General features: G+C 32.8%; 1 protein-coding gene across 1 annotated transcript in view; it reads right to left on the bottom strand.

The window, feature by feature from the left end:
* LOC149415403 (uncharacterized) overlaps positions 1-14,890 on the bottom strand; it is a 227,400-nt gene that overhangs the window by 99,588 nt on the left and 112,922 nt on the right. Inside the window, exon 3 of the mRNA XM_089642592.1 lies at positions 6,816-6,879. Coding sequence (XP_089498718.1) covers positions 6,816-6,879 — 64 coding nt within the window. The remainder of the gene's footprint in view (positions 1-6,815; positions 6,880-14,890) is intronic.

The following is a 14,890-nucleotide window of genomic DNA, read 5'->3' as shown; positions in this document are numbered from 1 at the left end:
CGAATTTTTATTTTATTTTTTATCTTGTTAGAGTAATCCCGATGAGTTACAAAACTCATTGTAGGAAGGGAGAAACATCGACATTGACATCGTGATACAGGCTTGTGCCTAGTTGGATGATATTTAGAAATAAATAAAAATATATATACAACATATTAAAAACAGATAATTAAAATATATATATATATATATATATATATATATATATATATATATATATATTTAATTTTAGTAAAAAATAAATTACATTTAAGTGTCCGTGAAAGCTCGATATTTGACAAGCGGCCGATTGAATTATATCTAATCCCTGATGATGAAATGGCGGACGCACCTGTTCCCAGTCGTGATGCGGCACCCATTGTGTACGTGACGTCATCGCAGGTCGCTTAAGGGCGGCCACGTTAGCCACATTATTTTGTCACAAAAATGTGAGCTACGTATTTATACAAAACTGCAAAAAATGTGTTACAAACACGAGCCCATTAGAAGTTCACAGCGTTTATATTGCCGCTGGAAAATGGATTGTTTTTTTAAATACATACAACTGCTCTATTGCGTGACCATAAAATGAATTGTTGTTTTTTTAAGTTTTTCGTCCCACAACACGTTTTTTCTAGTGGTATGAAACTTCAATAAAAATCGATTTATTTCGAACTTCTAAAATACTACATTCACAATGACTTGAATAACTGCATCGTAATTGGTGGATTTATTAGGTCCCTTCTCTGTTATCAGCGACCGCAGGCATTTTCAACATTTATTTTACCTATCTAACGAATGAAACACCGCCGAAGTCTCTTGGCACACACTTGCCACATTACCTATCTAACAGATGTGACACCGCCGAACTCTCTTGGCACACTTGCAACATTACATATCTAACGGAAGTGACACTCCCGAACTCTCTTGGCACACACTTGCCACATTATCTATCTAACGGATGTAACACCGCCGAACTCTCTTGGCACACACTTGCCACATTACCTATCTAAATTATGTAATACCGCCGAACTCTCTTAACACACTTGCCAGATTACTTTTCTAACGAATGTAACACCGCCGAACTGTCTTGGCACACATTTGCCACATTACATATCTAACGGAAGTAACACTGACGAACTCTCTTGGCACACACTTGCCACATTACTTATCTAAATTATGTAATACCGCCGAACTCTCTTAACACACTTGCCAGATTACCTATCAAACGGATTTAACATCGCCGAACTCTCTTGGCACACACTTGCCACATTACCTATCTAACGGATGTAACATCGCCGAAATCTCTTGGCACACACTTGCCACATTTTCATTCATACGTCATATCATACATACCTACACTGCTGGCAATCTATACCACCCTTTACATTACCAAGTATTTGATTAACTCGATCGTGTCGTGTCGTCTTGGGGTGTTCCCGACTTCTTTTCTCTACCACTTGCGCGCTGTACACATTCCTTAAACTAACACTACTTTATCCGTCCGGTCCTTTTAATGCCCCAAACATTACAGCGTCCCTTCTTAAGTTTATTAACTTTCCAATGAATTTAAAAAATGGTAAAGCATTTTAACTAGATTCACTGACGATTCGTTGTCCAATTAAAAATAATAATATCTGCACAATAATACGTGCCTAGTAAAAAGTACATTAACGACATAATAAAGCTGATGTACCTCGCCATAAAGACGCTTTCGGTACACAAACCAAATGGAGGAAATAAAAATAAATCATCGTGGATCACAGGTCAGCTCATATTAGCATCCTTTTGGCTTTGAGTAAAAGAGACGTGTGATTAGGTGGGGTGGGAGGGAGCGGAAGGGGGAAGGCAACGTCAAGGTTTCTGTTACTACGTCATACGACGTCACGGGTACAGGGCTGCCACAACCATGAACTAGATAATATTATAATTATTTAATATTATATTATGATATATACCTTAAGGCGATGCAGTACGTCGTGTAATAGTTTGAATCGAGCCGCTATCAATAACACACCTTACGTAGATAGCGATAAGGCTTAAATTCTCGCTTCACACCATCCACCTGTTTTGATTTATGCAAGAAAAAAACATGGCCAAAAAGTGCCTTTTATTTTTTTTTTGTGGATGTTCAGGCACAAATATTTAAATGTTTTTTGATCATTTTATAAATAACTTAATTTGCCACATTATACAATAAAACCATAACCGAAAATGGGTTCGTAAGTAGGAGATTTTGAACTTTAAAGCAGTTTTCATAGGCCTATACATTATTTTTTTCTGGGCTTATAAAAAGACTTATCTGAAAAATACTCGATTATTTCAAAGGCCAGGATGTATTCTACTGGCAGTATTTAATTAAAGAATCTGAAACATTTCTAGGCGACCAAATTTTTAAACCAAAAACAAATGATTTTAAATTTCTACGTAGTGCATCGCTTTAATCACTTTTTTGATGTATAAGCACTTAGACACGTTTTGTGAAAAGTTGTGTGCATGTAATGTAATTTAAGTTGTTCAACTTGGTGAAATACAGTTTGTTTCTTTTTTAAATAATTATAACTTTTAAAAAAATCTAATTTTTCGAAGTGGCAAAACGCTCGAGCGTTTTGGAATTTTCAGCTGGCAACTGGCTTTAAATTTATCTGCAAAATGTGATAAAAAATAAAACGGGCTATTGTTTTAGTGTAATAAAACTACTTTTAAAAAAATAACGCGAGGTAGCAACTACCAGTAATAGATTGTTGTTTACAAAATGATTAGGCAGGTAGGTAATGTAGGTATATCGTAAGTTTTATTTTGTTCAGTGTGTTTGATTTCACAAGGAATTCAGCAATATTCAACTTAGAAGTATTATTTTCAACAAGAGGTCTAAGATTTAGTTATCATGCAAAGCTAGCTCGTTAAAAAAACCATTCCCTTACACCTTACACATTTATCATAAATATTATCACTATATTCGGAGCGTTTCTCGACGCTTTACGGCTAATTCCCTGGTTAGCGTATTTACACAGCCTTAACTTCCGATTGGAGCTTTTCCCGTTTCCCTTTCCGATCGCGGGTTGATCCGGGTTTCCCAATAAGGCTGCGCGGCTATGGCGGAAACTAAAGCCTTATTTGCCTGAGATCGGCCGGGATATACTAACGACATTTCCGCTCACAGGGAAATCGACAAACTCCGCATCGCTTAAATTTATATTATACGTATCTTTGAGTATTAAGTCTTTTAGGAATTTCTATTCGTCAGAGCTTAGTCATAAGTAAATAATTCCTAGACCTTCAAATTTTGGCAGGATTTCTGTAACACAATAAATTGAGAAACGGTTTGTATTTTTTCGTTCTTAAGAGTAAGTTAATCCCACGAACTGAATCCGACACGACCAGTGACATAGAAAACAGTTATATACACGTAGATACAAATTAAAATAACTTTCATGGTTAGTGGTGGAAGTCCACCATGTATAATAGAAACTCGGCTTTAGCTGTGTTTACTGACCTAATCTGAATAGCCGGGTATTTCCCGATCTTCCTCTTCTGTGTCTCCTTCCCTTCCCCACTCTCTTCGATCTCACAACGTGCCCCAAATGGGGATGCCAAAATCCCACTGACAAAAACACAATTATTGAAAATGCGTAATGTATGACAGTGGAAAAGCACTATGCAAAACATAGTTGTGTGGCGTTCCATCCCGACTAGCAACCCCCACGGAAAAATCCTGATGAGAAGTCAGTTATTCAGAAAATAAGATTCACGGCCAGTACAACAATATAAGAGCGTCATAAAACCGCTATTAAATAATTAAAGTGAAAATAACAGGCAATTTCCATCCCTTAACGGCCTTGCCCTGTGCGTGTTTAGGTTAATTCGAATTAACAGGGCGGACCGCCGCCATCAGAGCTACCTCTATCGCTTTAATATCATAAAGGGACCCTAATTATTATTATCAGAATGGCGCACTTGAACGGCCCGCCCGCCCTTGATCATTATTAAACAAATACGCCGGATTATAATATTGTTTCATAAAACGCCGGCTGAGCCGTCATTTATTACAGTATTATTAGTGCCAATTGATAGATTTTTCATGTCGGAAAGTCAATGCATTAAATAACAATACTCGTATTTTTGTGTAAATGATTAATTATTACGTGTTTTTTATTTGAGATTTTTTAAAAGGGCACAAAAGATACACTTTAAAAGGCAGCGTTTACAGAAGTCTATATCTTCCTATTTCCTCAGAGAGACATATTTTTTCTGCAAGAGTTTAAATTTAATTTTTAAAAAGTAAAAGCTTTTCGATTATAAAACTCCATATTATTACTAAACATACAAATTTTTCGTTTGTTTTTTTTTAATATTTGTCCAAAAAAATATTTTGAAGCAATCTTTGGATAAAAATGACGAAGGGAACTTTTTTGCTATCAACATCAACAGGGTCCTCAAAGCATATCCCGACCGGGAGGCAATATTACAACCATATACGCATACAAGGTTGTAATATTGTATATAACTATACAGGTACACTTCTAGATACGTACGTACCATGGCTAAGCCGTGTTAAAATATATGTATATTGATATTAAATAATTGGTATAAATTTGCATCTATTACATCTTTCTTAAACCTAATATTTTATTTAAAATACCTTTTTATCAATCAGTTTAATGCTCACTTTTATTTTCTATTATTTTTTTCTATAATATCTTTGTTTTTAATTTTGGTTTACCGTGATATGTTCTTTTCCCTTATGTTTTATTATTTAGTCTACAAAATGTTATTTTGTTAGTTCTTACATAAATCATGTACGACTACCATAATACGGGCATGAGCCTAGTACGGTAGTTGAGAAAATCGTCAAAATTCTAATTTAAAACAAATAATAATAAAATATAATATTGTACGCAGTACAGACAAGAAGCTGTTCTGCTGACTCGAATCTAAGGTTTTGCAATCATCAGGGCTATCTTCACCATATAGTATGCAGTCCAGAGCAATTCTGCGGAGCTAGATATAACACTGAATTCAACGAAATTATAATTTTATTATGATTCTTTTTACAAAGTTTTCTTTATGGGGCCACTGTTTTATACTCCGTACTGACGCGTATAATAATAATTTTGGAAAAAACCATTTCAGGGCGTTTTGCCGATGTGTGTAGTAATTACCCCGAAACACGCGAGTCGGGAATACTTTCATGAAAACAGAAGTAAACAAGCCAATCAATTATTATAATAGTGGCTGGCCTAAATAATTGATTTCATTTTCAAATTAATAGTCGTCCACATTTGGACAATCTAAATTGAACATCACGAGAGAAAGTTGTTGTAAGGTGTACATTATAATAATATGGTCGGCTTCCTTTTACTGATAGGAATAGAACCAAATATACAAGTATTATTTGTAATATTATGGTTAATCTATTACGATTGAGGACGTTGTTAAAAAAGAAAACCTACTTAATAATAAGGATACAACCAATAACGGATGTTATAGAAATGTTCGCCTAATCATATTTGGAATATGAAATAGGAAACAATACTGATAAAGAGCTACAGTAAACAATGTTTTTACAGCGCGAGATTTGTGTTATTATAATATTTTGAGATTGTTCCTTGTTATATCTTTTTATTTTTTTCTTCATCGTAATTTCATAATTATTTTCAACTCCAATTTCCAAATCCAAAGTAAATGACATAAACTTTGCGCGTTTTTATTTAGAAGTATTGTATGTACCTACGTCATTTTCTATCCTTTCTAATATAAATTTACATTTTTCAATATTTATTCACAATAAATAAGGTTTTTTTTATTTTTTTATAGTGAATACCTCACAAGAGTCCCAACTGCTCCCGTCTGGAGCCAGTGAGACTATGGCATCCCCAATTGGGGGATGTTGTGAGGCTGAAGGTAAGTGGGGAAGGGAAAGAGGAAGGTGGGGAAGTACCTGGCTATTCAGATCTAGTCACTAAACACGGCTAAAGCCATAAATAATTTAAAGAAATATAGTCATTATTTTACTTAATTTTATACATAGGTTGTACCACCATAATAAATAATATATAATATAAGTTTATGGGGGATGTTCCTTATTTTTTTATGTAATATGTAAAAGTATTCAGTTTATATTTTCAGTGTGTTTTTAACGTGAAGTTTAAAGTCTTTGGTGTTATTTATATTTTGGATACTTTCTGGTAATGAATTAAAATAAATACTCAAAGATATTTATAGATGAATTGCCCAATTGTTTGAGTATTGAAGTTTGTCTGAGTAGCTTATTGTTTTTAAAATGTGCTTTTTTTATTTAGAATATTATCTTTGTAAATTTGTAAAGTTACATGATAGAAGTATAATATATTTAGTTTTCTGACTTTAAATTCTAAAATAGAAGTTCTAATGAATAAGTAAATGGTTTAAATAGAATTGTTTTTAATATTAATTTTTGTGCTGTATAAAGCGGTTATGTGTGTTTTTTTATAAGTTCCACCCCATTCTATAATGCCAAACTGTATTAGTGATTGGCAGAAAGGAAAGTATGTCATTCTGAGTAAATCTCTATTTAATATATGTCTTGGACATATAAAGATGTATGTTAGTTTCCTCACTCTATATTTGGGTACCTATGTATATATGTGTTTATTTATTTAAACTAAATTAAAATATTTTTTTGTGTAAATCGTACACATTTTTAGGTTATTAAAATATATTAGGTTGTCAAAATAAAATAAAATATTTATAAGCTAGCTTGTCTCGACGCAGGATATCTTTAATGAGACACACACGGTAAGAAATTTGCGTAAATACTACTAATTAAAAAAAAATAATACACATTTATAACTTACCAAATATTTCTCCTTGGCTGGCGTACTCGGAGACTATGTAGATCATGTTTTTTGTTTCCATGACCTGCGGAAAAAAAAATAAACGTTAGAAAAAAATCATCACAAATGTCGATGACCTTTTCAAGACTTCGATCGTGTTTGGGGGTTAACATATAACAGATGTCCAAAATAACATAATTAAGGAAACAATAACTAGTTATATAAATATAAGCAGTATTTTATTTAACCATGCCCGTGCATTTTCTATCATTCATAGAGCATCTCCACCACAGACATAAGAATATATAGACTAGAAATTAAAGGTGAGGGGTAAAATCAACTGTTGAAGAACGAAGGGGGTAAAGCTGACTGTGATTCGTCAATAAATCAATCTGACAGTATATAGGCATCTCGCATTTTAATATCACCATTTAGTTGACAACAACAACATTTAAAACAGTGCGCACGTCAAATAATCGCTCCACAAAAATCGCTCAAATTCATAGTTAAAATCTCACCAAAATCAAACAACCGACGGTTGGTGTTTACCTGTAAAACCAGTGAAGTGATTCATCCAATTTAGTTTAGTCTAAACGGCCTAGTCATTACAATTTTAAGTGATTAAAGTGACAAATTGAAGTGACAGTGACCGGCTTGCAAACTCAATCAAAACCTTTTATTACAACAAATACAAACGGACCTGTGCCCTCACAATTAATATTATAATTATTTATCGATACGTCACAGGCGGTCAGTAGCCTGGTGGTATAAACGTTTCGCCAATACTCTCCGTGGAATACGGGAAGTCAGTTCAAACCCCACAGTTTCCAAAAAAAAAAAAAAAAAAACTTTGCTGCTTTTTTTTTCAACCGCATTTTTTTTGTTCTTTTAAATTTAATTTTAATCTGCATTGTAACGTGTAATATTTTTGAAACCCTATTAAAAAAAAAATAGAGCATCTAATTAAACAATAAACTTATTTTTAAAAATCCACAATGAGCACCACCAGAGGCAAGACAACCATTCTGGATAGCGAAGATAAAATTATACAGTTCCTAGAAAAAAAAATGGACGTAATGAAAAAAGACATAATGTCTCAAATAGCATATCAAAACACTGAAAACCAAAAAAACATCGATAGCTTAAAAAAAGATATGTCGGAAATTATAGAAAAAAAATTCTCTGCTGAATTAAAAGATGTAAAAAACCTCAAGAACCAGCTGTGCGAACTCACCAAGACCATTGACTTTCTTTCACTAAAAATTGATGACTATGAAGTAGAGAGAAATAAACTCCACAAAAAAATCAAGGAAGTGGAAAAAGAAAACAAAAATTTAAAATCTGTTGTAAATCAATCTCTACAAAATTGCCTTGAAACATCGCTCGAAATCAACGGAATCGAAACTAAAAAAGAAGAAAATCCTAAAATACCTATAGAATCCATCTTTAAAAAAATAGGGTGTGAAGATTTACTAAATAATAATTCCATAATAAACATTTACACCAACTCACTAAAGAAATGTATAACAATAAAGATGGCTACAAAAGAATTGAAAGACAGGATCCTTTCCCAAAAAAAGAAAGCGGGATATTTCTCCGCCAAAGATATAAATCACTCCACCTCGATAAACCCTATCTACATAAATGAAAAGCTGACGCCACAAAACAAGCAATTACTCTGGCTAGCGAGAGCAACAAAATCAATGGCATACCAATATGCGTGGACGAAAAACGGGAACGTCCTTCTCCGTAAAAATAAGGATTCACCAATAATATATGTCAAAGATGCGAGCGACATTCCACTCCAGTAACCGTGCCTCACTTCTACAACTTCTTTGGATACCTCCCGGACTCAATAAAAATGGCCTCCTTAGAAGTATATAGCATCCCGGAAAACCATGAATGCGAAAATTATCAAGACCTAAACTCAATCTTCGAAGACACATCTTTCAATGTACTAAATATGAACATCAGAAGTATTAGGAAACATTTTGATGAGTTCTGTATCCTTTTAAACTCGTTATCTTTCCAAATTGATTTTATATCTCTTACCGAAACGCAAATGCGCGAATGTATCCCTTTCAGCCTACCAAACTATATTTCTTTTTCAATTCCAGCTAGACACACCTCTCATGATGGCATTACCATATTTTATAATGTACATTCTATATCTAATATTAACATTGTCAGCCCAAATTTCAAATATTCAAATGCTGTCCACGCAACCTTTACCTCTCAAGGAAAAAAGTATTCTATTTTGTCAGCTTACCGCTCTCCCTCATTATCCACAAATTTGTTCATACACGAAATTAAAACTTTTATTGACGAACATAGCTCAAATCAATTTGATTTTTCATTTTTAATGGGAGACATTAATATAAATATACAAAACGCAATACTAAATCCATCTGCAAACGAATACTTAAACTTACTGTACACCAAAGGTTACCTATCTTACCTGAACAGTACTACTAGGCCCAATCATCCTAATGATTCATGTCTTGATCACATATTTCTGAAAGCAAAAAAAAAATACCCAAATAGATCTGCTACCTTAAAAATTGACATTACAGACCACTATCCCACCTTCTACGGTCATTGCGTTATAAATTCTCCCAGAAACATCGATCCCAATAACCAGCAGGAAATAAAAATAAAAATTAATTACCTATCACTAGACATATCACTAACAACCGAAACATGGGATTCGGTGCTTTCTAATAACGACCCTAATATGTCTCTAAATAACTTTTATGAAATTATTCAAAACCACATTGAAAAATGTTATGAACAAAGAAAACCACCTAAAAGTAAACATAGACACATAAAACCATGGATCACACGTGGTCTAATAATATCAATACATCATAGAAATAAACTATTCAAATCTTACAAAACTTACGAAAACCATTGCATAACCAACAATGAAACACAAAATTACAGCAAAAGGAACCATTATATTATATATAGAAATTACCTTAATACTCTTATAAAAAAATGCAAACAACAGTACTATTCTGAACAACTCCAAAAAGCACAAAACGACTCACGAAAAACATGGAACATCATAAATGAGATCTCAAACAGGAAACAAAAGGATCACAAAATTCCCCAAAAAATTGTAACCGAACATAATATAATCTTAGAGAATGCTGAAGATATTGCAAACAATTTCAATCACTTTTTCACAAACATTGCATCTACCCTAATAGACAATAACCCTTCTCTTAGCTTACACTCTCAGAATGTATTCTCAGACTATTTAGAGACTAAAAATTCTACCTCTGAACTATCTGAATTCATGGAAATTACAGAAGTTGAAATCTCAAACCATATTGATAACATAAGCGTTAGGTCTGCAAATGGTCCTGATAACTTAAGTAATGCTACAATTAAATCCATAAAACAACATATAATCAAACCACTACATCATATATTTAACGCATGTATCAGTAAGAGTATTTTCCCGGATTTATTTAAACTTGCGAATATCATTCCAATACACAAATCAGGACCTCGATGTAAAACAGACAACTACAGACCAATCACCTTAACTTCTCAATTGTCCAAGATATTAGAAAAATGTATAAAAAAACGAATCATCGATTTTCTGGAATCTCATGCACTCCTATCAGCTAACCAATATGGCTTTAGAACCAAACTCGGCACTGACGATGCTATATTTAATTTAACCAATAGAATTTATTCTGACCTAGACTCAAATATTAAAACCCTAACAATTTTTTTAGATTTGAAGAAAGCCTTTGACACAGTCAACCATAGTACTCTCTTAAATAAAATATCCAACATTGGAATTAAAAATAAATGTCTCATGCTTTTACAAAATTACATTTCGAATCGACAACAATGTACAAAAATTGGAATGTGTTTGAGCAATTTTGATACAGTAAAACACGGTGTTCCACAAGGGACTGTATTAGGGCCGCTACTCTTTTTAATCTATATAAATGATTTATGTAACATTGTTATACCTGGTAATATTTTCTCATTTGCTGACGATACTGCAATAACAGTCCAAGGAAATACATGGAAAGACACAACTAATAAGGCTAACAAATGTATTACTATTGTCAAAGAGTGGCTAGATAGAAACCTTCTTACTTTAAATTATGAAAAAACTCTCTGTATTCCTTTCTATAACACACTGAAGTCAGCTCCCAAAACTAATCTTAATTTAAGATTTCATAATGTAAATTGTAACCCTACCGCATGCACAAACTGTAAAGAGATGAAATCAGGAAAAAATATTAAGTACTTAGGTTTAACCATAGATTCTCAACTAAAATGGACCAGCCATATAGAAAAAACTGTTAACAAACTGAGATATTTAAATTATATTTTTAAAAGAATGTGTAATATAGTTAATATAAAAACCATAAAATTAGTTTATGATGCACTAGTTCATTCATCTATTTCCTATGGAATAATTGGTTGGGGAGGAAGTTACAATAATCATCTCAAACCATTAGAAATTGCCCAAAAATCAATAATTAAGATTATGTACCAGAAAAGTAAATCTTATCCCTCCAAACAATTGTTTAGGGAAACCGATATTTTGGACCTTAGACAAACCTATAGTTTTCAATGTCTTAAATTTATCTACAAGCACCCAAAAAATTTTATTAAAAATTCTAATCGTTCCAGTCGAAGATGTGGCGCCTGTGAGTATGTTGTACCCCACTGTAAAACTAGACAGGCCCAGAGACACATTAGTTTTATTGCTCCAAAAATCTATAATTCAGTATGTTCAACCCTTAAAGAGACCACTCGTCAAAATCTTCATTCATATAAAAAATATATCAAAACTTGGCTCAAAACAGCCAAAATAGATATTTTTTTCTTATAAGTTATTAACAAAGCCATTAATTATACTTACAACTAATTAGCTTTAAGAGTAGATATATAATAAAGTCTGCTATGTGTTTGTTGTATCAATTAATACTTGTTGTACCAATTAATATTCATTGAGCACTTAAATATTTTTGGAATTTTAGTAAAAAGTAACTGAAATTACGGTAAAATCAATCACCATGTACAATATTTTATTTTTATTTAAACCACTGTTTTAAATATCCACATACAAATAATAATGCCCACGCACAGGCCTCGCCTTTGTGGGATTTTTTTTGTTACTCTCTTTTATTTTTTGTTATTATGTATGTACCTGTATATATATGTATCAAAAAAAAATTTCAATAAAAAAAAAAATAAAAAAAAGTTCTTAAAAGTAAAATCTGCTTTTGAATGAATAGACATTTTTACATGGGAGCGCAAATTACTCGGCACGTTATGAACAAATTTGCGAAGTCCAAATTCGGCAAAAAAAATTTCTTCTATTTTCAGAGTCGAATATTTTGTTTACGTATTTAGTTAAGACACTTTTATAAGTGTTCATAATTTACTTCCCAGTAACAACGATGCGCACACTTGAGAATCGCTACATTCGACCGCTACATCCGCTGATGTATCTCGATGTAATAGTATATGTTTCTACAACTGATTCATATTATACGATGTGAATAAGCTTAAAATAATGCTTACATATGGAATGTAATACGACAATTGGGTTCATTCTCTTTTTCACATCTATTTTTACAAGTTTTCATATCACAAGCCACTATTTTGCCGTGTTATTTCATAAAATGCCTCGACCATAGCTCGACGCTAGTTCGAACAAGAATGATGACGTCACATTCTCAAGATTCACGGGAAGCCATACGCGAGTCCAGCCGGCTCCAATGGAACCGGTATGGGGAGTGGGGAATAATACGCTTTTAATCACTTAGGGCAGGTCTACTAATATTCATATGTCTATGATCTCCACAGATGACACAGCCTCATGCGTGGAGTCAATATAAAATAATAACAAAATGAATATACCAATATTTCGACACCCATTGAAAAACATCACTTTCAATATCGCACGACCTTGTAAATTTTGTCGATACTGAACAACAAAGCGTAATAAATAAATTATACCAAGTACCTGTGAGGGTTTTTTCCCTAATAAATATTGAAATGAGCTACAAACCCAAGGTAATTAGCTTACTGGATTTACCAAATATTTAGAAATTCGACAATCTTAAACGACTTAGTAACAAATAAAATTGATTAAAGCCCTATAAACTACCCCTCTCCCCCCTCCCCCATATGTTGTGTATATAAACCGTAGACTAAGAATTTTGTGTACCAGTCTGAAGATGGCTTTGACGAGCTGAAACCGGTTACGGTCAAAATAAAATTAAGTGGAATAAAGTTTTTTATTTGTTTTATTATAATATATTACCAAGAAAACACTTTCGATTTGAATGAATGAATACATAACTCGAAAAGAATAATAATGTAGCCTTATTTTACGACGTCAATTTGAGTACAAGTCAGAACGTAAAAATCAAATCACTTAGGTTTTTAAAAGTAGGTATTTGCCCATTACCTTTCATAAAAACGCAATCTGGTTTTCACTTAAAGCAGTAATAAAAGAACTCTTATCAAAACTATATTTGACATTGGTATTTAGGTTATGTTATTAAATAGAAGAATTACATGAAATAATGTGTCACAGAAGGCGACAATGATTGGCCTCGTAAAGCTGTATAAAAAAAATTGATACCATTTATATTTGAATTCTAACCGGAGCGCAGAGGTTGGAATAGGTTCACAATAAATCTAAGAAAATTATACATAGAAAAGACGAAGATAACGATGACGGGGGAATAACACCCGGGTAACAGCTTGAACGGGATTTTTGGTTGGGATTTCCAGTACTTGCTCGCAAACCGCGGCAAAATTTCATAGGAAAACGCTTTATTGTACAACATATTATAATAATTGGATGCCAGTTAGAAAGCTTTCTTCCCGACTGTTATTAAAACGGGATGATTATTAACTAAGCTGGATTCTAAAAAAGAATTCAGGTCTAAACTAAAAACTTACCTTTTTAAGCTGTCGTACCCTTAAATTAAATATACCAATCCTAAGAGAAAGTCCAGTTATATTAAATTTTTCAATTAAGTCCTAAATCCTGTATCTAAATTTCGCCAATAAACAATTAGATAATGTTAATTAAGTTTTAATCTCAAGTGACCTACCAGGTAAGTATTGTACTGTATATTTTCTCCATAAATAGTTAAGTAATAACATAGATCACTGTAGAAATGTATTATAAATTTGTACAGCGCCCTTGAGGTGTTTTTGCACAAAAACGGCGCTATACAAGTCATCCAAGTATTATTATTATTATTATAGGCTGACATATTCATCACGCAATTAGTCGAGGGTAGGCAAAGATGGTGGCATTTGTCCAAGATCAGCATTTATTGTATTTTTTTAAATTAGGTATGTATATAAAGGAAAAGCGAAAAAAATATGTTGTTTCTACCATATAAAAGTGTTTTATCAAGAAATAACAACAAATACATGCAAGAAATAAGCGAAAAAATAGGAAGTACGCCCTCAGACGAATGAATCAACTACAGTATTTTGATGAATCTTGTGCTACGTATACATACGCGAGCCGAACTGCCGAACTGAAACTCAACGTATGGGAAAAGAACAAAACAACCGCAAATGGCGCGAAATGCCGCTTGCAGTTGTTTGTGACTAACTAACTAACCATCACGCCGTTTCTCCGCAGGGGTAGGCAGAGAGGACGGACCGCCAAACAACTCGGTCTTAGCACACACTTCTTGCCTCATTCATTGCCTCAGTTTTTTTTTTTTTATTATTATTATTTTAATATAGATCATATGGGTTACATTAATACATACATATTTTGCAAAATATAATATAAAGGTTCATAATTGGTCATGTATACCTTACCAGAAAAGAGGAGCTCTTGTGCCTGATAAGGGAGCCACGATTCTTACTTAGATTCAATGTTATAATATTATGTTATGTGTAAAATATATAATAATATATATATATATATATAGTTTTTTTTTTTTAATATAAGTTTTTTTTGGAAAAAAAGTTTGATTTTATTTATTTGTTCTTGTTGGTTCGTAATACAGCGCAATTCGGAAGGGAGATTATTGTAGTTTTTTATGCCTTTCCCGTAATTCGAGGCTCGGTTCGCG

Source organism: Hesperophylax consimilis, chromosome 18, assembly GCF_061612785.1.
Source record: "Hesperophylax consimilis isolate HC1 chromosome 18, BYU_Hcon_1.0, whole genome shotgun sequence".
Lineage (NCBI taxonomy): Eukaryota > Metazoa > Arthropoda > Insecta > Trichoptera > Limnephilidae > Hesperophylax > Hesperophylax consimilis.
This window is presented reverse-complemented; position numbering and strand designations above follow the sequence as displayed.